The 23,073-nt window shown below is 46.7% G+C and overlaps 2 protein-coding genes and 1 non-coding gene across 8 annotated transcripts in view; 1 reads left to right on the top strand and 2 right to left on the bottom strand.

Moving 5' to 3' along the window:
- Window positions 1-923: 923 nt before the first annotated feature.
- On the top strand, window positions 924-2,152 carry Rps27 (ribosomal protein S27). The gene is made up of 4 exons (XM_006976265.4): window positions 924-1,054; window positions 1,365-1,473; window positions 1,683-1,793; window positions 2,066-2,152. Exons 1-4 carry the CDS (start codon window positions 1,049-1,051, stop codon window positions 2,092-2,094), a joined length of 255 nt encoding a protein of 84 aa, XP_006976327.1. The 5' UTR covers window positions 924-1,048; the 3' UTR covers window positions 2,095-2,152.
- Window positions 2,153-2,661: 509 nt separating this feature from the next.
- The window catches only part of Nup210l (nucleoporin 210 like), a 94,682-nt gene continuing 74,270 nt past the window's right edge, over window positions 2,662-23,073 (bottom strand). For 3 of the 6 annotated variants that reach the window (XM_006976462.4, XM_076573753.1, XM_076573752.1), the window contains 11 exons: window positions 20,041-20,215; window positions 18,526-18,701; window positions 15,105-15,322; window positions 14,797-14,933; window positions 12,599-12,725; window positions 10,522-10,671; window positions 8,612-8,859; window positions 5,152-5,350; window positions 3,839-3,943; window positions 2,953-3,027; window positions 2,662-2,869 (listed from right to left, as the gene is read on the bottom strand). In XM_006976462.4, coding sequence (XP_006976524.2) covers window positions 2,772-2,869; window positions 2,953-3,027; window positions 3,839-3,943; window positions 5,152-5,350; window positions 8,612-8,859; window positions 10,522-10,671; window positions 12,599-12,725; window positions 14,797-14,933; window positions 15,105-15,322; window positions 18,526-18,701; window positions 20,041-20,215 — 1,708 coding nt within the window. In that variant the 3' untranslated portion in view covers window positions 2,662-2,771. Of the gene's footprint in view, window positions 2,870-2,952; window positions 3,028-3,838; window positions 3,944-5,151; window positions 5,351-8,611; window positions 8,860-10,521; window positions 10,672-12,598; window positions 12,726-14,756; window positions 14,934-15,104; window positions 15,323-18,525; window positions 18,702-20,040; window positions 20,216-23,073 lie in introns of those variants that run through there. The other 3 variants (XM_076573751.1, XM_076573755.1, XM_076573754.1) reach the window with 2 other exon arrangements.
- LOC121830589 (U6 spliceosomal RNA) lies at window positions 14,013-14,119 on the bottom strand. Its single transcript, XR_006073805.1, has one exon. It is a non-coding gene; the product is annotated as a U6 spliceosomal RNA (small nuclear RNA).

Raw genomic sequence — 23,073 nt, 5'->3', positions numbered from 1 at the left:
AATAGTAACAGTAGCTTCAGAGTTAATTAGCATACTTGTTTTATTTTGATTTGGTTTTTGGAGACATAATCTCTATGTAGTTCTGGCTGTCCTGGAACTCACTCACAGTGCCCTCCAGATTCTGCCTCCCAGAGTGCAGTGATAAAAGGCGTGACCAATCACGTGTGGCCTTTAATTAGCATGTTAAAAAACAACGCACGCGTCAAGATCTATATGAATATTTGATTTTATTCTTCTTCAACGGGAAGGACTGGAAAAATGCAAAATGAGGTTCTATCCTTAGCACTAACAAAATAATAATGGTAAACAATAGGGTTGTTGGAGCAAATATGAACCGGACTCCCCTCCCCCCTCCCTCCAGACAGGGTCTCCTGTAGTCCACACTTGACCTCAAATTTGCTATAGATCCCAGAATGATTTTGAATTTCTTATCCTCTCGTCTTCGAAGTTCTGCGATTACAGCCTTGAGCCACTGACACCGCCGCTACGCCCCGCCCCGCCCTGCCCTGCCCCTGCGGGTTTACAAAAACCTGGGGATTAAATCCAGGGCTTTGTGCGTGCCAGGGAAGCCGTCTACTAACGTAGTACATCCCCAGCTCCAAGAAAATATCTTATTTAAAATGTATTATATCTAGAATTGCTTGTTAACCAGGGTAAATTAAGCCAATTGCAAAATCGTAAAGATGATCAGTAAACGAAAAGCCCTGGATAAAGAAAGCTCCTCGCCGGTGTTCACCGCTGCTGTCCCCATTATACTCCAGCTGTCAAAGCATAGCAGGAAGACTTTAAACTATTTTCCTTTTGACAGCGGCAAAACTCTGAACTCAAAACAGAAGCCAACTCTCTCACCACGGTTGTGCACCCGTGACACGAGGCGCCTTTACGGACCTTCTCAAAATGGCAGCCCACGGCGCATTCGAACGGCAAGCAAGACCTTCCCAAGATGGCGGAATAACACGCGCTCGTCACTTCCTGTGCCACACCGGATATAAGGAACAGGATTTCCGCTTTCGCTCCTTTCCGGCGGTGACGACCTCCCTACGAGAACATGCCTGTGAGTTCCTTGGTCCAGGTTTCGGCAGAGAGCTCGCTCTTGGGTCTGCACTCTCCTCTCGCGCTAATTGCAGACCGTAGAGGGTCCACATTTACGCCCCGCTTATCTTGGGACCGTAATTCCAGGACCGCGGCGGCCCAGCGGCCGCCCGCGTAGATGGGAGCCGAGAGGAGATAAGATGGCGGCCCAGCTACGCAGAAACCAGGGGCGGCGAGGGGCGAGTTCCCTTCGGTGTGTGACAGTGGGGGCTGTTCTCCGTCATCCCCTCCCACCGTTAGCTTCTAAATCTCTGCATTTCTGCCCCTCGTAGCTCGCAAAGGATCTCCTTCATCCCTCTCCAGAAGAGGAAAAGAGGAAACACAAGAAAAAGCGCCTGGTGCAGAGCCCCAATTCCTACTTTATGGACGTGAAATGCCCAGGTGAGGAGGTGGTTTGCCGGAGTCGGGGAAAGATTAGTACTTGTAACTTGATATTTTCTCAGAATTCAAAAGTAAGACACGGAACTAAGTCCTAGGATGATTGTTTGAATTAGTGATAGGGATGGTACAGTTCTTGTTGGGAAGCGGCAAGGGGATGGTAACTTGGAGGAAAATGAAAGAAGTTAACATTTTGTTGATGTCTTTTTCAGGATGCTATAAGATCACCACGGTCTTTAGCCATGCACAAACGGTAGTCTTGTGTGTTGGCTGCTCCACTGTCCTCTGTCAGCCCACAGGCGGAAAAGCAAGGCTGACAGAAGGTGAGTGGTCTTGATGTTGGGCTTTTGGCCTTTCTTTGGATCCTGTGGTGACAGATGGTGTAGAATGCAAACCTCCAGGCTAGTAAAGCAAGCTGTATTCTTGTTAGATACTGTTGCTTAAAGCTGGGGTGGGCTGGTTTGGTGGAAGGGTCGCGTATAATTGGGAAGAAGCTAATGGGATTGAGAACAGGTTTGGCATTCTGCAGATGGAGTAGGGTCAGTGGCAGGCTGTGCAGGCTGATTAAGCAATACTTTGGACCTTTTTCTTCCAGGATGCTCCTTCAGGAGGAAGCAGCACTGAAAAGCACCTGATTCAAGATGAGTGGGAACCATCCCAATAAACACATTTTGGATATATAGTGTTTGTCTTGTTTAACTGGTAGGATCCTCAAGTATCTCAGGGCAACCAGAAGAGGGGTCCTTTTGGGTCAAGTAAGTGGCCAAATACCTAAGAGTTCATTTTGGGCATTTGTATCTAGGTTCATTGGGCAAATCTTAGACTGTGGTTTAAAGCTGGTGATACTGTATAATTAATTGGGCTTTGTATTCTAATGTCTTTCTGGTATTCACTATTTTAGGGAAACACTAGTTCTTAACAGGAAGCGTTGTGTCATACACAGGTGTGGGGCTGTTATCATTCAGGGAGTGGTGGTACACACGACTTTAATCCCAGCACTTGGAAGAAGCAGAAGCAGGCAAGTTCAGAGCAGCCAGGATTACTGTTCTTGGGTGTGTTGGGTGTTGTTAGACATACTTAGTCCATGTAGCAGGGATTACCTCCCAAGTGATGGCGTTGTAGGTGTGCACCACCATCTCAATTTTTATGGTGCTAGGAACAGAAACTTAACCTTTACAACGTAAGACTGAATAAACCACTGAAGATCCTTTATTTACATTCCATAGATAAACTTTTAAGTTATGGAGGCTTCTGCAGGACGAGGTATCTCCTCCACTCCTCTACAGTGAAGGGGTACCATATTAGTGCTTTATACTCCACAGCCAGTGTTGCAGCCGACTCTGCACTAGGGGTGGCTGTGGGCTCAGGAAGTGAGGGGGACACGTGGCCGTGTAAGAGGCTGGAAGAAAAGGGAGAAAATGAAGGCAAGTAAGTGAAGCACATATGTCTGAACTTAGAGAGATGAGGGCAGTGGTTCTTTACCTGGCTGAGGTGTTCCTATAGTTGGTACATAAACAACTGGAATAGTCTGTATCTTGTTGAGGAAGGCATTGTATGCTGGAAAAAGGAAACGCCACAAAAAAGGTTTGTGTGATTTTGATTGCAGGAAGGCCTTGAAGATTAAAGTCCATTCAAAAGTGAGACTTAAGGGCCGGCGAGCTGAGTGAGCCAGCAGAGACACTTGACAAGCTTAAGTCCCCAGAGCCTCCACTGCTGACTGACTTCTACACTTGAGTCAGGGCATGTTTGTGCTCCCCTCCTAACCGAAGCAAGTAATTGTAAGAAATAAAGTGAGTTTAAGTATTAGTATACAAGTCATGTTTCCAGTTAGTCTTTCTCCAAAAACACCTCCCTAACCAGTACAACACAAGTATAGCGTATTGGTAGCATGTGCTGTAGGTATTAGAAGTAACCTAGAAATGATTTACGCTATATGGGCAGATGTCTAGAAGTGAGAATGCTCGAGTGCTTTAAGTTTTGATAATTGTGGTGGGTCCTGGAATCGCCTCTCTCCAGTTGACTGTAATGGCGAGGTGCAGGCATACACATCTTAGAGATATTTTTCTTTCCACTTTTGGCTAGAAGTACATGTGTAGGCAGTAGTGATCTCTCTTGGTTTGGTTTTTTGAGACCTGGTTTCTCTATGAAACACAACCCTGGCTGTCCTGGTACTTGCTTCACAGACCAGGCTGCCTGCCTGTCTCCCCAGTGCTGAGATTAAAGGTGTGGGCCACCATGCCTGGCAAGTTGATCTTTAATCTTCTAGGCTCACTCATTGTCAACTATGTTTCATGAGTTAGTTGTGATAAGCAACTATGTTTCATCCTTGGTTTGTGAGAGTCAAAAGTCTACCATATAGACTCCGTACCTAGGAAGATGAAAGCAGTTGATGCCAGCACAGCGAAGAGGGTAAACAGGAGGATCTGGTAAGAACCAACAAGATTCCTGAAGACACCTGGATCTTCACAGTGATCTGCATTGACATAATGGGACGAGATAGTTACATTAATAACATCCAGAGGAGATGGTGGCTTTAATCGTAGCGAAGAAGCAGCAGCAGCATCTCCAGTTCTGTGGGGTGCTAGGCGTTGAACTCGGCTTCACGCACACTATGCATGTACCACCTGAATTAGACCTTTAGCCAGAGCTTGCGCTTGGCTGCTTGCCTCTTTCCTGAGTACTGGCATTAAAAGAAAATGCCACCATGCCTGGCTTCTTGTTTGTAAGCATATTTGGTTCTTACATTGTTTCAGAGGCCCACAGTTCCCTCTTAGCATAATCTTACTCCTGCATGCTATTTCTGTCCTGGGCTGTTGAAGGTACTGTGAGGTGGGAGGATGGCTGAGGTGTTCGGTCAAGCATGAGGAACAGGGTTTCTCTGCCTGCCTCTGCTTCAAGGCGTGTGCTACCACCACCCAGCTAAGACCTGAGTTGTGTATACACACAGGCCTCTGTGGGTCTTGGTACAGTCCAGTTGTACACCTACTTGTGATCCTCCTGCTAGGGAGGCAGAGGCAAGCTGCCTGGCCAGCATCCTAGCCTACTCCCCTCCAGGCCAGTGAGAACAGGTTGATGGTTCCAGGGGAATGGCACCAAAGGTGACTGTTTCAGTTTGCACTCATATACCCTCACGTGAACAACAAAACCCACCACAGTTTCCTCTGGTCACATACTGCTGTTCATGTAAATATTTCCCAGATCAGGGTCCAAATAAAATCTGGGCACAATATTCCTTGGAGCATTTGCCTGTGCCCATGTGTTCTGACTATATATTGTGACCTAACACTTGAGTTCGGCAGGGTGTCTGTGTCTGTGTCCCTGTCTCCCCCCCCCCCCTTCCCCTCTTCGTTTCTCTGTAGACAAGGCTGCCCTGGAACACAAGAGATGGCCTGCCTCTCCTTCACAAGTGCTGGGAAGGTATGGTGGTGCATGAGATGGGGAGATGAAAAGTTAAAGGGCATTCTACCTTGCTACATATGGAGTTCAAGGCCATCCTGGTCTACCTAATACTGAAAAAAGATGACTGGGTGTAGACTAGGGAGCTAGAGGCCGTAAGTTCCAGGCCAGCCTGGTCTACATAGCAAGATCCAGGCTGGGCAAAACTTAGACAAAAGAAAAATGGTTCATTGTGACTAATAGATTCCTTCCCCATGTAGATTAGAAATAGTCCCTAGTGCTCACCTGAACCAGATACATCCTTGGCTCTGACTACCACAGCCTCATGTTGACTGGTGAGTGTACAGGAAACATTAATGAAAACAGGTGATGACATCTGGAAGGCAGTGAAGTTGACTACCCTTACTAGGTAGGTAACCAGGCCTGTCATGAAGGTGGAGTGCCTGTGGCCAGAGACCACTAGAAATGGGGCGCTGGAAAAGACCTTGGAGAGAAGAGAAAGCAGTGTTTCAATTAGTGCAAAAATTTCCAGCTCTCCAGCTGATAAATCATTAGCTTTTTCACCACTTCGCATGCATTAAAAAGGGACAGAAGAGTCCTTGCTTTGCAAGCATGAAGATACATGTTTAGCTGGGCAGTGGTGGCGCACACCTTTAATCCCAGCACTCTGGAGGCAGAGCCAGGTGGATCTCTGTGAGTTCGAGGCCAGCCTGGGCTACAGAGTGAGTTCCAGGACAGGCTCCAAAGCTACACAGAGAAATCCTGTCTTGAAAAACCAAAAAAAGAAAAGAAAAAAAGATGTGTGTTTAATCTCCAGCACTCATTTAAAAAGCTGGTCATAGTGGTGCATGCTTTAATCCCAGCAGAGGCAGGCAAATCTCTTAAATTCAAGGCTAGCCTAGTCTACATAGCCAGTGCTATGCAGAGAAGCCCTGCCTTGAAATAAAAGCTGACTGTGTTCCAGCTCAGGGGCACAGACAGGATCCTGAGGCAGGCTCCAGGGTTCAGTGAGGCTATTTCAAAGAGCAAGGTGGCCAGGTGTTTTAGTGCATCGCACGCCTTTAATCCCAGCACTCGGGAGGCAGAGGCAAGAGGGTGTCTAAGTTTGAGGCCAGCCTGGCCTAGGTAGCAAGCTCCAGAACTACTTAGATCTGTCTCAAAGGGAAAAAAGTGAAGGGTCTGGAGAGAAGGCTCCAGTGGTTAAGAGTCCCTGTTGTACAATCATGAGGACACCTAGGTAACAAACAATCCATGTATATCAGTAACTCTGTCTCTGAGGGATACAGAGACAGGTTTTCTGGGGCTTGCTCATTTCTAGCTTAGTCAAGAAAACGCCAGCTTCAAAGACGTGGTGGACCTGTGGGATGGCTAAGGTAAGGACGAGGTGGTGGACCTGTGGGATGGCTCAGGTAAAGGCGAGGTGGTGGACCTGTGGGATGGCTCAGGTCAAGTTGCCTGTTGCTAAACCTGACAACATGAGTTAGGGACTCACATGACAAGAAGAAAAATGACTTCTACAAGTTCTCTGACCTCTGTATGTGCTGTGTGGCATGGATGCAGCTGCAAACAAAAGGTGATTCAAAAGAAAAAGATGGCTGGAGATGAGTAGAGAAGGACATCCAGAGCCCTCTTCTGGTCTCCACACATGCTTATGCACTCACACACAAGACATAAAATCTTAAGAAAATAAGGTGGAGGTAGGCATGGTGGTGCATGTGTGAGTTCCAGGCCAGCCTCCATGGTGAATTCTTGTCTTAAAAGGTGGTGAGCTAGGAATGGGAGCTCACCCCTTTAATCCCAGCACTTGGGGGACAGAGGCAGGGAGACCTCTGAGTTTGAGGCCAGCCTGGAGGGATACACAAACTCTGGAAAAACCAAAACCACAAAAAAGGTGGTGTGCAATTGAGGAAGACCTCTGGCCTCCACACTTGTGTGCATACAAAAGATTAAAATAATGTGAGCTAAAGTCTTAAAGCCTGGCTTTGGATTTACTTTGAAGGTAGGGGTGACTGTACTTGTGATTCTTCCTCTACTAGCATTAGAAATGTGATATACTAGGTAGAGTGGTGCTAGCCAAGTACTACAGAAGTGGGAATAGCTTTTGGAGTTGGTCTCATTGTATAACCTAGGCTGGTCCAAAACTCCTAGCAGGCCTGTTTTAGCCTCTTGAGTGCTGGGATTATAGGCTCATGACACCATACCTGCCTTTAGACTGGAAGTCTAAAGATTGTTTTTAAAAGTAGCATTTATGGGGTTGGAGAGGTGGCTTAGCAGTTAAGAGCACTGGCTGCTCTTCTAGAGGATCAGGGTTCAATTCCCAGCATCCAAATGGCAACTCACAACTGTAACTCTAGTTCCAGGGGTTCTGACATTCTCACACAGATATATACATGTAGGCAAAACACCAATGAACATAAAAAATCACAAAAATGGCCTGGCAGTGGTGGCGCACGCCTTTAATCCCAGCACTCAGGAGGCAGAGGCAGGCGGATCTCTGTGAGTTCAAGGCCAGCCTGGTCTACAGAGCGAGATCCAGGAAAGGCACAAAGCTACACAGAGAAACCCTGTTTTGAAAAACCAAAAAAAAAAAAAAAAAAAAAAAAAAAATGTTAAAAAATAAAAGTAACAATGACTGACAAACTTGTGCCCTGTCTTATGATGCGAGGAGAGTTCATCATTTAATATGAGACTCCCGTGGTTGGCTGGAGAACTGGCTGAGAGGTTAAGAGCATGTGCACCCTGACACAGAGACATGCGCGATTAAAAATAAAAATTCACTTCAAAGTATTTAAAATATTTTCCAGTGGTAATTTAAAAGGTCTGTATGTGTTCATGTACACATGCATGCTAGGGCCCACAGACACCAGAAGAAGGCATCATGTTCCCTGGAGCTGGCGTTACAGGAGATTGTGAGTCTTGATGTAGGTTCTAGAAATCAAACTCAGATCTGCAACAACCTGTGCTCTCAACTGCTGAGCCATCTCTCCAGCCCCCATAGTAACTTTAATTAGGTTACCTAGTAACATTTTTACCCTTGGAATGAGACTGAAAAATCTTTTTTAAATCCCTTGTCTCAGTCAGTCATGGTAGTACATGTCCAGTAATCCCCGAGTTTGGAAGGTAGAGATGAGGTCTGGAATTCAAGGTGGTACACAGTTTGAAGGTAGCCTGAGTTACACTGTGTCTTTTTTCTTTTCTTCTTTTTTTTTTTCTTCGAGACAGGGTTTCTCTTGTTTTGGTACTTGTCCTGGAAGTTGCTCTGTAGACCAGGCTGGCCTCAAACGCACAGAGATTGGCCTGGAATGCTGAGATTAAAGGCGTGGGCCACCGCCTGTCCAGAGTTATACTGTATCTTGTCCTGGACTAGCTTTGTAGCCCAGGCTGGCCTCGAACTCACAGAGATCTGCCTGCCTCTGCCTCCCGAGTGCTGGGATTACAGGCCTGCGCCACCACCGACCAGCTACACTGTGTCTTAAAAGCAAAACAAACAGAGGACCAGGGATATTCACTTGTGCTTGCTACATGCACACGGTCCAGGGTTGAGTTCCCATCACTGCATAAACCCCTGTATGTGGCACACTTAATTGCAGCACTTGGAAGATAGAGGCAGGAGGATCAGAAGTTCGAGGCCAGTCTTGGCTATGTAGGGAGTTCACAGCCAGCCTAATGAGAATCTGTTGGGAAAAAAAATGACAAAACCAAATCCCCATCCCCAGTACTGCGGGGCCTCAGACATTATCTCTACCTCTAGGCTCTCAAGAACTCTTTCTACTCCCAGGACTCTTAGCTCTCCGGTGTCCTTGTGGCTAAGAACCAACTCTGACTGGTTCATGTAAAAGCCAGGGATGAAAGGAATGAGGATTCTTTGCATTCCGTTCTTGCTTCGTTCACTGACCAGAGTTGCCCACCCGTAGACGGAGGTGTCGGCCACACTGAGGACTTGGCGTAACTCCTCTGACTCCTGCCGAGCCTTGATTAGGCAGACATAGACCCCTGGAAAAGAAAACAACAAAAGGAAAGACAACTAGAAGGTTCAGAGGCTCTACTGAGATAACCAGGTTAGGATGGGAAGAAAAATTAAACTCGGTTTTAAGCATTTAGTAAGGGTATATTATTGACCATTATGGAAAAAATAGCAAAGGAAAGGGGAAAAAAAAGTCCCGGGGGAGCCACAGCTGGACTCAACGGTGCTGTTCCCAGAAAGTCAACACTGAGTGAATATTAAGTAGTGTGGTCCAAGCAGGTGAGAAGTGCTGAGGAGCAGAATGAATATAAAACCTTTTTGAAACAAAACAAAACAAACCTTTTGGAGTGTGGTTCTGACACCCCTTTATGGAACACCTCTTCCCCTAGGCTCCCGTTGGTTGCTGGTCTGGTGCCCTGCCTTGGAGTGAAAGTGCCATCCCATCTGCATCTTGTTCTGGAACTTTTTTTGTTTTTTTTTTTTTCGAGACAGGGTTTCTCTGTGTTGCTTTGCACCTTTCCTGGATCTCGCTCTGTAGCCCAGGCTGGCCTCGAACTCACAGAGATCCGCCTGGCTCTGCCTCCTGAGTGCTGAAATTAAAGGCGTGCGCCACCACCGCCCGGCCAATTGTTCTGGAACTTTCTAAAGTGTCCAACTTTAGTGTCTGACTGAACCTTCCTTCAGTGCTTGTTCATTGCCCATGCCATTCAAGCTGAGAGGCCTCGATTCAGAGCTCAAGTGGTGTAGCATCATCCTGCTTATGCCTCCTCATCCCCCCAATTTTGTTTGCAATATTTGAACTAATGCTTACCACATGCCAGGTGATCACTCTCCCACTGAGCATCCTGGCCGCCTTTTTACTTTTTATTTTGAACACAGTCTCACTAGATTTCCCAGATCAACTTGAACTCATGTTGTAGACCAGGCAGGCCTTGACTTTATGATCCTCCTGCCTCAGCCTTCCAAGTATTAGGATTACAGGTTTATGCCACAAAGCCTAGCAGAATCCTCTTATTTTATGTTAGTTCATTTATATCAAGGCAGCTGAATGTTATACTATTACTTGTTAGTGACATTTGGAATATTCAAAACTGTTCTACATGTTGGAGATAAAAGAATAACCTGGGCATGATGGTATATGCCTACAGTCCCAGCACTCAGGTAGCAGAAGCAAGTGGATCTCCGAGGTTGAGGTCAGCCTGGTCTCAGTGAGTTCCAGGCCATCCAGGACTACACATTGAGACCCTTTCTCCAAAAAACAAAAAAACCCAAGACAAGAAAACGAGACACAATCCAACCTTTCATGAAACAGGAGCAAAAAAGAAAAAGGTAAATGATAGGAAAGCAGCGTGTTCTAGGTGGCATGTGGTAAAAGTGCGTTCAACAAGGGATACAGCTCAGTTGGTGTGGAGTTTGCCGAGCATGCACAAAGCTCCAAGACTGATCCACGGCGGACACGCTGGACATGTGGCACAGCTTGCAATCCTAGCTCTCCGGAGGTGGGGACAGCAATTCAAGGTCATTCTTGTCTGAGGTCAGCCAGGGATACATGATACCCCCAAACAAAAAACACAACCCTTTGTTAAACAGGTTGAGAAAGGCTGCAGAGGTAGAGAGAAGGCCAAGTTCCACAGGAGGGTGGCAGCTGTACAAACGGGGCGAAAGGAAGCTAGTGAGCTGCCGGGTCCTACCTCTCTCCATGCTGAACTCCGAGTGGATGTGGAAGACTTTGCTTGCTGGAATGTCTAGTAAAGTATTGCTAAACTGCACGTGGCACAGCATGAGCGTCTCGGGGAGAAGAACTTCTGTAACAGCGGACGCCTGACTTGGGGTACAGGATCCTAAGAAGAGAAAAATTAAATAAGTGTTACCAACAAGGATTTGTAAAAGGAAAAATTATGGGGACCGGAGAGATGACTCAGTGATTTAGAGCACTGGTTCCTACAGAGGGCTGTTGTGGAATAATGTTTTTGTACACTGTGAAGATGTACACATGGCCAATAGCTAGGCAGGATTTTCAGGGCAGAGAGGATGCTGGGAAGAAGGGTGGAGACTTGAAGCATAACATGTAGGTGATGAGATGTAAAAAGCCATGAGCCTAGAGGCAGCACATAAATTAATAGAAATGGATTAATTTTAAGTTACAGAGCTAGCTAAAAACAAGCCTAAGCTATCGGCCAAGCCTTCATGGTAATAAAGGTCTCTGTGTTCTGATTTGGGGCCTGGCTGGCAGGACAGAGAAAGACTCGCTACAGAGAATCTGAGTTCAGTTCACAGTCCCTGCACTGGGTAGCTCACAACCATTTGTAACTCAAGCTCTAGGGTATTTGACATCCTTGTATGGCCTTTGAGGGAACCTGAACAGAAGGCAATCATACACGTGAATAAATATCAATCTTTTCTTTTTTCTTTCTTTTCTTTTCTTTTCTTTTTTTTTTTTTTTTTTTTTTTTGGTTTTTTGAGACAGGGTTTCTCTGTGTAGCTTTGGTGCCTGTCCAGGATCTCACTCTGTAGACCAGGATGGGCTCCAACTCACAGAGATCCATCTGGCTCTGCCTCCTGAGTGCTGAGATTAGAGGCATGCGCCACCGCCACCGCCCAGCTGAATAAAAATCTTATATATAAAAAAACCTAACATGTCATTAATCCTAGCACTCCAGAAGCAGAAGCTAGCCTGAGCTACATAGTGAAACTGTCTCAAACACACACACACACACACACACACACACACACACACACACACACACAAAAAAAAAAAAAAAAAAAAAAAAAAAAAAAAAAAAACCCTAAAAGCCATTAATCCAGGCTAGGGTATGCCTCAGCAGTATAATAGCATGCATGACACTGGCTTTGATCTCCAGCACCACAAAAAGAAAAAATCCAAACTTTTTTTTTTGTTTTTTCTTTCAAGACAGGGTTTCTCTGTGTAGTCCTGGTTGTTCTGGAACTCACTCTGTAGACTAGGCTGGCCTCCAACCAGATCTGCTTATCTCTGCCTCCCCAAGTACTGGGATTAAAGGTGTGTGCCACTGCTGCCCAGCTATAAAAAATCCAAACTTTAATCCAGTCATAATTTTTGAAATCTCATTGACTTCATTTTCTGTGTCAAGATGGAATCAAGGGCTAGAGCAGTGGTTCCCAATCTTCCTAACACTGTGACCCTTTAATACAGCTCCTCATGTTGCGGTGACCCCCAACCATTAAATTATTTTGTAGCTACTTCATAACTGTAATTTTGCTACTGTTATGAGTAGTAATGTGAAATATCTGTTTTCTGATGGTCTTAGGTGACCCCTATAACAGGGTTGTTCGACCCCCCCCCAAGTGGTCCCAGCCCACAAATTGAGAACTGCTGGGCTAGAGAGATGCTCAACAGTTAAGCTATTGCTCTTCTAGAGGACCGAGTTCATTTCCTAGCACCCATGTCAGGTGTCTGGCCACTGAGGGCCCTACACCCATGTGCACATACCCATATACCTACACATAAATAAAAATAATAAAAATCTTTATAAAAATTGGAGACAATTTTGAAACACAGTGAAATTTTTCTGTTTTAGTTTTTATTGAGATAGGATCTTGCTATGTAGCCCAGGGTGTCCTTGAACATGCTGTAATGCGTGTGTCCCAGCTTTTCACATGCTAGCATTACAGGTATGAGGTACCATGCATAGCCAGTCAAAGGAAACATATTAGTCCAAAGGAGTGAAATAATCGAGGGAGGCAAAGGGAGATGGACACAATCAGGAGGCCTGTGGGGAAGTCCCTTACCTTTGAGGTTAACATCGTGTCTACCGGTGCTGATGAAGAGTGTGAACACAGTTGCGTTGGGGATATTGGTGAGGTAAGTCTTCAGGTCATAGCTGAGTGTTAATCTTGATGATGCATTGACTACCACCTGTCAGCAAACCAAAGGAATATGTGGTCCCCTCCATCTTTACCCCTTATGATGTATTTCAACCAAAAGTATCTATTTCATACAAATGCCAACTGGCATTCTGATTATTTGAGAAACAAACAAACAAACAAAAACAACCCCCTGTTTACTGCTAAAATGATTTTTGTTTTGTTTTGCGAGACAGGGTTTCTCTGTGTAGTTTTGGTGCCTGTCCTGGATCTCGCTCTATAGATCAGGCTGGCCTCAAACTCACAGAGATCTACCTGGCTCTGCCTCACGAGTGCTAGGATTAAAGGTGTGCACTGCTGCCCAGCTGAAATTATTATTATTATTATTATTATTATTATTATTATTATTATTATTTTTAATTTTGAGACAGGGTCTCATGTATCCCAGGCTTGCCTGAATCTCCCTTTATAGCCTAAAATGACTTGAATTTCTGATCTTCCAGCCTCCATATCCCCAGTGTTGGGATTAAAAACACAGCTGGTGTATGTGGTAAAGCACTCTACCTACTGAGCTACATCCCCAGCCCGGGAGAAGTTTTCTCGTTTTCAGACAAGGTCTCTCACTGTATCCCAGGCTGGCCTGAACCTCACTGTGTAGCAGAGGCTGTCCTTGAATTCCAGTTTCCAAAATCCTGCCCCAACCTCTTGCATGCTGGGATTACAGGCACGTAGCACCAGGCTCACAATGAGCCATCTAAGATTTCATTTGCATGTGAGTGTGGGCACATGCACGCCAGGCCATGTGCAGGATAGAAGCCTTTTCCAGGCTCACCTTCCACCTTGTTTTGAGGCAGGATCTCTCTTGTTTCTGCCGCTAAGAGAGCATCTGGCAGGTTCCTGTGCCTGCCTCCTGTCTCACCACAGGAGTGCCGGGGTTACAGGTGGGTTACGGGTGACTGTCACCACATCTGGTTCTGGGTTACCAACTGGGCCATCTCCCAGCCCTCACAGTGGCCCCTCTCTGTCTTTTTTTCTTTTGGTTTGAAGGAGCCAGTGAATTTCTTTTTTTTTTTTTTTTGGTTTTTCGAGACAGGGTTTCTCTGTGTAGCTTTGCGCCTTTTCCTGGAACTCACTTGGTAGCCCAGGCTGGCCTCGAACTCACAGAGATCCGCCTGCCTCTGCCTCCCGAGTGCTGGGATTAAAGGCGTGCGCCACCAACGCCCGGCTAAGCCAGTGAATTTCTGAGGGCATTTCCTTACAGTGGTGGCATCTGGCTCAGGACAGACAGAGGTGGCCAGGCTCTCCCCATGATGCCTATGTCTCTCAGGTTTTTAATGATAAAAATATGGAATGCTTCATGAATTTGTTTGTCATCCTTGTGGAGGGGCCATGGCTAATCCTGTCTGTATTGTTCTATTTTAGTATATGTGCTTCTGAATGGAGCACTCATAGTGATCTCTGGTTGTTGTTTTTTCTTTCTTTCTTTTCTTTTCTTTTTTTTAATAGGGGGTTCAAGACAGGGTTTCTCTGTGTAGCCCTGGCTGTCCTAGAACTCACTCTGTAGTCCAGGCTAGCCTCGAACTTAGGGATCTGCCTGCCTCTGTCTTCTGAATGCTGGGATTAAAAGAGTGCACCACTACCGTCTGGCTTCATAGTGATCTCTTAAAACAGTAATCAGATTAGTCACTCTTTTGGTAAGAATTATAACTACATTTTATATAAATTGCTTTTTTGAAGTCAGGTGTGGTGGCACACACCTTTAATCCCAGCACTCAGGAGGCATAGGCAGGCAGATCTCTGATTTTTGAGGCCAGCATGTCTACACACAGAGTTCTAGGACACAGAGTTCCAGGCTACACAGAAAAACAAAACAAATGAACAAACAAACAAATAAATAAATACAATAAAAAATAGAATAGCTTTGTTGTTTTGTTTTGAGGTGCTTGAGGTTGAAGCTAGGTCTTAGCATGCTAGCAAATGCTCAGTCACTGAAATGTCTCCCAGCCCACTAGCTGTTTTGGGGTCTGTTAGCCAGTGCACTTCCATCCTAGGATATTTCCGAATGTATAGTCTAGAAACGCACAGTCACGCTGGTCTCTTCAGCTCGGTGCAGTTAGCTGTACCTCTCGAAATGTCTTTACGACTCCAGGGATGTCATAAAAGATTGTTGCGGTTCCTGGGCTCCTCGCCACTCCTACCCCAGTGACAGTGTCTGTCTGTATGATACTGTTGGTGGAGATCATCCACAGCCCGGGCTCACCTGAAGAAGATGAGAGAAAGTGCCTGGCTGCAATTTTCAGTATAAATGAATAAGTTATGGGTGGTGGTGGCGCACCCCTTTAATCCCAGCACTCGGAAGCAGAGCCAGGCGTGTGCCGCCCACCCACCTGACAGAACTGTCTTCTGTGAGGTTAAGGAGAAGTCTGCCTACCGTGCTGATTGACGAGGTGCGTGCTGAAGCAGATGACATCTCCCACAAAGGTAAGCTTGGTGTCCGGCTCAATGGCGTGTTCCACAGCAACAGGAATATAATCTGCCATGCCAGGGTGCCTTTGGTCCCAAAGCCCCACGACCGTCACCCCTCTGTTCACGGCCTGGGCCATATAGGTATAGTTTCTGTTTCCCGGTCCGATGAGCAGCAAGTCATCTCTGAAAGGAGATACAAAAGGCAGGAGTGTCTGAGAAGGACGGCTGAGCATGGGATTCAGGGATGGGGTGTTTAGCCAGCATGCAGGAGGCCCCGGCTGCCAGGGAAAAGCTGGGTGTAGTGGCACATTCCTGTGTGCCCAGCACCCACGACACCAAGTTCCAAGCCAGTATGGGCTATATAGTGAGTACCAGGCTAGCCAGAACTACAAAGCAAGGCCCTGACATAAACAAAACAATTTCTGTAAAGCGACACTACATAGGAAAAGGTTGAGGGAAGAGACTCTGCCATGAGTTTGTTTTAAAGCTTTTATTCTCGCCGGGTGGTGGTGGTGGTGGTGGTGGTGGTGGTGGTGGTGGTGGTGGTGGTGGTGGCCACGCCTTTAATCCCAGCACTTGGGAGGCAGAGCCAGGCGGATCTCTGTGAGTTCAAGGCCAGCCTGGGCTACAGAGTGAGTTCCAGGAAAGGTGCAAAGCTACACAGAGAAACCCATCTCTCCGTGTGTGATGGACACATGTATGGCACAAGGACTTTTGGGGGTTCAGTTCTGTCCTCCCATGATTTGAGACCTGAACTCAGGTCACCAAGCTTGGCAGCCAGTGCCTGCTGAACCACTTCACTGGCCCTGTTAGTTTGTCTAGAGGCTCTCATGTAATCCAGGCTTTCCTTGATCCTGCGTGTAGCTCAGGTTGACTTTGAATTTCTGATCTTCCTGCCTCTACCTCCCAAATGCTAGGATAATGGGTAAGCACTACCATGCCTAGTTCTTTACGCTGTCTTGCTTTTCTTGAAAGTTTTATTATGCAACCCAGTCTGGCCTCAAACCCTCAATCCTTCTGTTTCAGCCTCCTAAATGCTGGGGTTACAGGCACATTAGCTCTTCCTAATAAAGGTTTGTTTGTTTGTTTGTTGCTGTTGTTTTTCTTTAAAGACAGGGTCCCACTGTATAGCCTTGGCTGTCCTGGAACTTGCTCTGTAGATCAGGCTGGCCTCGAACTCACAGAGATCTGACTGCCTCTGTCTTCCAAGTGCTAGGATTAAAGGTTTTCACCACCACACCTGGTCACAATAAAACTTTCTTGTGTTGTTGTTTTGGGACAGTTTCATGTAGTGTAGGCCAGCCTCAAACTCCCATGTAGTTGCTTATGCCGTTGAATTCCTGCTCCGCCCACCTCCATCTCTCAAGAGCTGTGCTGGGATTATAGGAGTATGTCAGAACATCTGGCTTGAGTCAAGCTGTCTATTTAATTTAATTTTTTTAAAAAGATTTATTTATTACGTATACAGCATGTATGACTGCAGGCCAGAAGAGGGTACCAGACCTCATTACAGATGGTTGTGAGCCACCATGTGGTTGCTGGGAATTGAACTCAGGACCTCTGGAAGAACAGTCAGTGCTCTTAACCTCTGAGCCATCTCTCTAGCCCCTATTTTATTTAATTTTTAAACAAAATGAAAGAAGATTTCTTAGGGAATATAAGAAACAATTCCTGCCTCGGGGAAGGATTTGCCCTGGAGGAGGTGGGAATGGAGGGTGGGCTGGGGGTAAGGGGAGGGGGTGGGAGGGGGGAGAATAGGGGAACCCGTGGCTGATATGTAGAAATGAATGGAATTGTAAAATAAAATAAAATAAATAAATAAATAAATAAATAAATAAATAAATAAATAAATAAAAAGAAAGAAAGAAAGAAACAATTCCTGAAAATGTAAGGGCTCAAAGAAGGAATGCCCAGTAAAGCTTTCTGATAATACTCTAGTTAGCTCCTTATGGATATTTCATAAAGTAACACTTGAAGACTCAAAACTTACTGGAAACTCTTTTTGGCTTTTCAAGACAGGATTTCGCTGTGTAGTTTTGGTGCTGTCCTGGATCTTGCTTTGTAGACCAGGCTGGCCTCTCACTCACAGAGATACGCCCGCCTCTGCCTCCCAAGTGCTGGGATTAAAGGCACGTGCCACCACTGCCCAGTGGAAACTTTCTAAATTAGCAAATTTTTTTTTTTTTTTTTTTGAGACAGGGTCTTACCAAAGAGTCCTAGGAAGCCTAGGTCTTGCTATGTAGACAAGGGTGATCTCAAACTCATAGAGATCTACCTGTCTCTGCCTCCTGAGTGCTGGGATCAAAGGCGTGTACCACCTGACCGACAATATTTCCTTCTTTTTTATTTAAAATTAATTTATTTATTCTTATTACATGTACATTGGTGGTTTGCCTACATACATGTCTGTGTGAGAGTGTCAGATCTTGGAGTTACAGACAGTTGTTAGCTGCCATGTAGGTGTTGGGAATTGAACTCAGGTCCTCTGGAAGAGCAGTCAGTGCTCTTCACTGCTGAGCCATCTCTCCAGCCCCTGATAACATTTTCTTAAAAATATTGTTTTATTTTGCCAGGTGGGTGGCAGAGGCAGGTGGATTTCTGTGAATTTGGGTGCAGTCTGGTCTACAGAGTGAGTTCTAGGACAGCCAGGGCTACACAGAAAAATCATATCTCAAACAAACAAACAAACAAACAAAGTAGTTTTCTGTGTGTATACCCTCAGAGGCTGAGGAGGATGCCTCAGCGGGCACTGGATGTCCTGGGACTGGAGTTACATGTGGTGTGACTTTCCCAGTGTGGATGCTGGGTACTGACCTCAGTTCTCTGCAAGCGCTAACTAAGCACTCTGAACTGCTGAGCCATCTCTCTAGCCCATTTCGTTGTTTGGAGAGAGTTTCAGCTTGTTGTCCAGGCTGGCCTGGAACTTCCTTCATCTCATGGCAATCTCCTGTGTCAGTTTCCTAAGTACTTTGTTATAGGCACCAAGCCCAGCTGACGACACTATGCTTTAACTAACCGGTCGCGTGCACGCGCGTTAGGAGTGTCCTATCTCTTAGCTATATACCTGGTCATCCCTCAGCCCCTTCTGCCTTAAAACAGGGTCATACTCTGTAGCCCACATTGGCCTGAACTCATTGCTATGCATGAAGCCCAGGCTGGCTTTGAATCTTGAGATTTCCCCCCCCCCCACACACACACACTTTACATTCCTTATTACAGGGATGGACCACCACACATGGCTCATTATCTTAATTTTGATTAAAAAAAAATAGAGATCAGATTCCAAGTTCTGAGTGTAAGAGGAATCTGCTGCAAGCGCTGCAGAACACAGACTTCGCTTGTCAGGTTTATACCACGGGGCCAACAACACCCTCTGACTTCCGTACCTGTTCAGAGCCATATAGAGCCGAGTATTGTGGGTGTGGAATTTCTCTCCAATGTTATTATAAAACTCAACAATAAAGGTGAGAGACATGCCCAAGGGAAAGGCTGACAGGGTCCTTCCTTGGGCTGTGTATAGCTTGGGGTAGCTGCTCATTCGAAGGTATGTCACTGGCGCTACCTGTGGGAGACAAAACCCACCGGTACAGGGACTGCAGCGCTGGACAAGAGCTGCTATCACACTCTACGACCTGGAGTCAAGGCCACAAGCCGAGTGTGTGTGTGTGGAGACCAGAGGACAGCCAGCTGCTGTTGATCCCTGCCTTCCCATCTTGACCGGGGCTCCTCACTGCCGTGGAAGTCAGGCTAGCCGGCCCTTGAGCTTCTGGGGCTTCTCCTGTCTCTGCCTCCCATTTCTTGTAGGCCCACTGGGATTACACGTGCCTGCACTACCGCATCTGGCTCTTCTGCGGGTCACGGGGATCGGAATCCAGGCTTGTACCTGTGCCGTTACCCACTTCCCCCGCCCCGGGGTTCCTCTGTAGGGCAGAGCCTTTGACTGACATGCTTGTAGTGAAAGGAATATGATGGCACAGGCGATGGCTACTTCGTTATGTAAGCTGGCAGGCAGAGAGAAGCTGTAGTGTAGCTAGTCTGTTCTCTGCAGAGTGCTTGGGATCTATCACTCGGTGATTGATTATCAGGAATACAGTGGACTCCCCCCATGGTATGGAGGCTGCACACTACAGTAAGACAAATACAGTCTGACCCCAGTTTGTCACTTCATAGCTGTAGGCAGTTCTGGACCTCAGCTTCCTTCTCAGTTACATGCAGCCCATACAGTTCTTATGATAGTAAAAAGAGGTAATGTACACAGCAGGACTAATATATGGGCTGGAATATGTATATATTCTAATGCCTAGATGATTCTTTTAGATTAACATGCCTCTGAGACCTTTTCTACATCTGATCTTAGCCAGAAGGCCAAGAAGTATTCTGAGGCCTCTTTCCACTCTAAAATGTTTAATTCTATATCAGTCAGACATTATTTTTGAGATATGGTCTCATTCTGTTGCCCACGCTGACCTTGAACCTGCAGCATCCTTGTGCCTCAGCTTCCTGAGTCTGGGACTGAAGTCACGGGCCACCACACCCAGCTCTGACAGAAGCAGTTCTATCCTTTGCCCTCACCACTCTTGGCAAAGGATGGAAGGCAGTCACACTAATATGAGCTAAGCCCTCTCTTCAAGGGCGGCATAGTCTGTTTTCGTATGCTGCTTTGAAGCCACGTCGGGATCTGTTCTTACAGGTTCACTTGTCTTCCAGAGAAGCTCCTAGTTCTCCGAAGACATCGCCTTTCAGGGCCAGGGCCTTCCATCTACTTTGTTATCCTTATTTATTTACTTGTTGGGTTTTTGAGGTGCTGGGATCAGATCCCAGCTTTTGCATGCCAGGCAAGCGCTCTACTCCTGAGCTAGGTCATAGACCCCATTATTATATTGATTTAGTCCCTGACTCACCTGGACTCCAGTTATGGTGGTTTGATTGACTCCAAAGGGTTCTATAGAGGTGACTTCCAACACTGCAGTGCCCGCAATGGATCCAGATCTCAGGAGTCCTTGGCCATCTTCTTCAATGACCGAGGAATTAGGGAAACACTTGAGAACACGCGAACTCACAAAGGCTGCGCCTTCCCTAGGAGATAAGCAGAACAAGTAGGCGCACTCTTGGGGACCCCGTCTGGTCAGAGGGAAACAGGTGAGGACTGGTGGGACCCAGATGAGTGTACGGGCTCGCCTGTACTTCCAGCATTGGTGGCTGAGGCAAGAGGATTGCCATGAGTTTGAGTCCACAGAGTGAACTCCGGGCTAGCTTGGGCTGTACATAAAAACCCTGTCTTAGAAAACTAAAAACTAAAAAAAAAGACAGTTTTGAGGACGACTGTTGGAGTCTGCTCTGGAACTGTTTGTATTCTCCATGTTGTATGTTCCTCAGGCAAAGTCAGCCCCATGGCTTAAACTTTTTTCCTTCCTCCTCCACTTCCCCACCCACTCTCCCTCCTTCCCTTTCTCCTTTTCTTCCTGTTTCTATTCTTAAGTTTTTTTTTTTTTTAACATTTTTAAACCTTGTTATAAAAGTTGAGGAACTGGGAGTGATGGTGCACATCTTTAATCCCAGCACTGGGAGGCAGAGGCAGCAGATCTCTGTGAGTTCAAGGCTAGCCTGGTCTACAGAGTGAGTTCCAGGACAGCCTGGACTACATAGTGAGACTGTCTCAAAATAACAACAAGGGGAGTGGAGAGATGGCTCAGTGGTTAATAGCACTGACTGCTCTTCCAGAGGACCCAGGTTCAATTCCCAGCACCCACATGTCAGCTCACAACTGTCTGTAACTCCAGTTCCAGAGGGTTGATCCCCTCTTCTGTTTCACAGAATCCTACATACATGAAGGACACAAAAGCTCATACAACCACACACATGTACATATAAAAATAAAAGATAAACAAACAAGTAAAAAATGAAAACCTTGAGCAGGGCATGGTGACCTTTAATCTTTCTTTTTTTTTCATTTTTCTTTATTAAGAATTTTTCTGGGGGCTGGAGAGATGGCTCAGAGGTTAAGAGCACTGACTGCACTTCCAGAGGTCCTGAGTTCAATTCCCAGCAACCACATGGTGGCTCACAACCATCTGTAATGAGATCTGGCGCCCTCTTCTGGCCTGCAGGCAAACATGCTGTATACATAATAAATAAATCAATCTTTTTTTTTTAAAAAAAAATTTTTCTACTCACTCCGCATACTATCCACAGATCCCCCTTCCTCCCTTCTCCCACCCCCAGCCCTCTTTCCCAAGCCACCCTGCATCCCCATATCCCCCAAATCGAGGTCTCCCATGGGGAATCAGCAGAACCCAGCACACTGAGCCTAGGCAGGTCCCAGCCCCTCCCCACTGCACCAAGGCTATGCAAGGTGTCACACCACAGGCACCGGGTTCCAGAAGCCTGCCCATAGACCAGGGACAGATCCCGATCCCCCTGCCTGGGTGCCCCCCAAACAGTTCGAGCCAAACAACCGTCTTCCGTGTCCAGAGGGCCTAGTCCAGTCCCATGGCGGCTCCACAGCCACCAGTCCACAGTTCATGGGTTTCCACTAGTGTGGCCGGTCATCTCTGCACGTCCTCCCATCATGATCTCGACATCCCCCACCTGCCGAATCTCTCCTCTCTCTCATCAATTGGATTCCCAGAGCTCAGCCTGGTGCCTGGCCGTGGATCTCTGTATCTGCCTCCATCAGTCACTGGACAAAGGCTCTATGATGACAGCTAGGTTATTTGCCAGGCTGGTCACTAGAGTAGACTGGTCCAGGCACCCTCTGGACCACTGCCAGCAGACCATGGTGGGGTCAACCTTGTGGATTCCCCAGAGCCTCCCCAGCACCATGCCTTTTCCTATTCCCTTGATGTCCTCATCTATCATGGTATCTCCCTCCCTGCCCTCCCACTCTGTCCCTGTTCCAGTTTGACCCTCCCATTTCCCTATGTTCTCATCCCCCACTCCTCACCCTCTGCCACCACCCCACACCCTAGTCCGCTCATGTAGATCTCATCCACTTTTCCTTCACAGGTGACCTTTAATCTTATCACTTGGGAGGCAGAGACAGGTGGATCTCTATAAATTTGAGGCCAGCTTTGTCTAAATAGTGAGCTCCAGGACACATAGAGAGACCTTGTCTCAAAACAAAACAAACAAACAAACGAAACCCCCCAAAAACCCAAAACACTAACACCCTCCTCCCCCAAAAGTTGCAAATTAAAAAAAAAAATCACACACCCAAAATAACCAGACCCAAAGACTAAACAACTGTGTTTTAAGGCAAGGTCTCATGTAGCCCAGGCTGGCTCACTACGTAGCCCAAGATTAACCTGAACCCCTGATTATCCCTCCACCCCTCCAGTGCTGAGACATCCAGGTATGAGTCACCATGCCCAGCTCTGGTTCGTTTTCCCACTGCCTCCCAGAGTCTCTTGTATTCCAAGCTGACCTTAAACTTCCTATGTAGCCAAGGGTGACCTTGAATTCCTGATCTTCCTGTCTTACTTTACGTTTCTCTTGCTGTGAGGGAACACTGTAACCAAAAGCAACTTGGGCTTACACTTCCAATAACAGCCCATCACTGAGGGAAGTCAGGGCAGGAACTCAAGCAGGGCAGGAACCTGGAGGCAGGAGCTGCTGCAGAGGCCATGGAGGGGTGCTGCTTACTGGCTTGCTCCTCATGGCTTGTCCAGCCTGCTTTCTTGTAGAACCCAGGAGCACCATCCTAGGGATGGCACCACCCGCCATGGGCTGGGCCCTCCTCCATTAATCATTAAGTGAGAAAATGTCCTACGGGCTTGCCTACAGTATGATTTATAGAGGCATTTTCTCAACTGAGGTTCCCTCCTCTCAGATGACTCTAGCTTGTGTCAAGTTTACATATAATACCCAGCACATGTCTCTACCGCCCCACATGCTGGGACTACAGGTATATACCACTAACCCAGGCCTGTCTGTGC

Source organism: Peromyscus maniculatus, chromosome 6, assembly GCF_049852395.1.
Source record: "Peromyscus maniculatus bairdii isolate BWxNUB_F1_BW_parent chromosome 6, HU_Pman_BW_mat_3.1, whole genome shotgun sequence".
NCBI classification, from domain to species: Eukaryota; Metazoa; Chordata; class Mammalia; order Rodentia; family Cricetidae; genus Peromyscus; species Peromyscus maniculatus.
The sequence above is the reverse complement of the archived record's forward strand: the minus strand, read 5'-3'. Positions and strand labels throughout refer to the sequence as shown.

What these genes read in the sequence shown, in the direction of transcription:
- Rps27 (XM_006976265.4), top strand. An exon ending in TATGGACGTGAAATGCCCAG is followed by an intron (nt 1,474 to 1,682) that starts GTGAGGAGGTGG and finishes TGTCTTTTTCAG; the next exon opens with GATGCTATAAGATCACCACG. An exon ending in AAAAGCAAGGCTGACAGAAG is followed by an intron (nt 1,794 to 2,065) that starts GTGAGTGGTCTT and finishes TTTTTCTTCCAG; the next exon opens with GATGCTCCTTCAGGAGGAAG.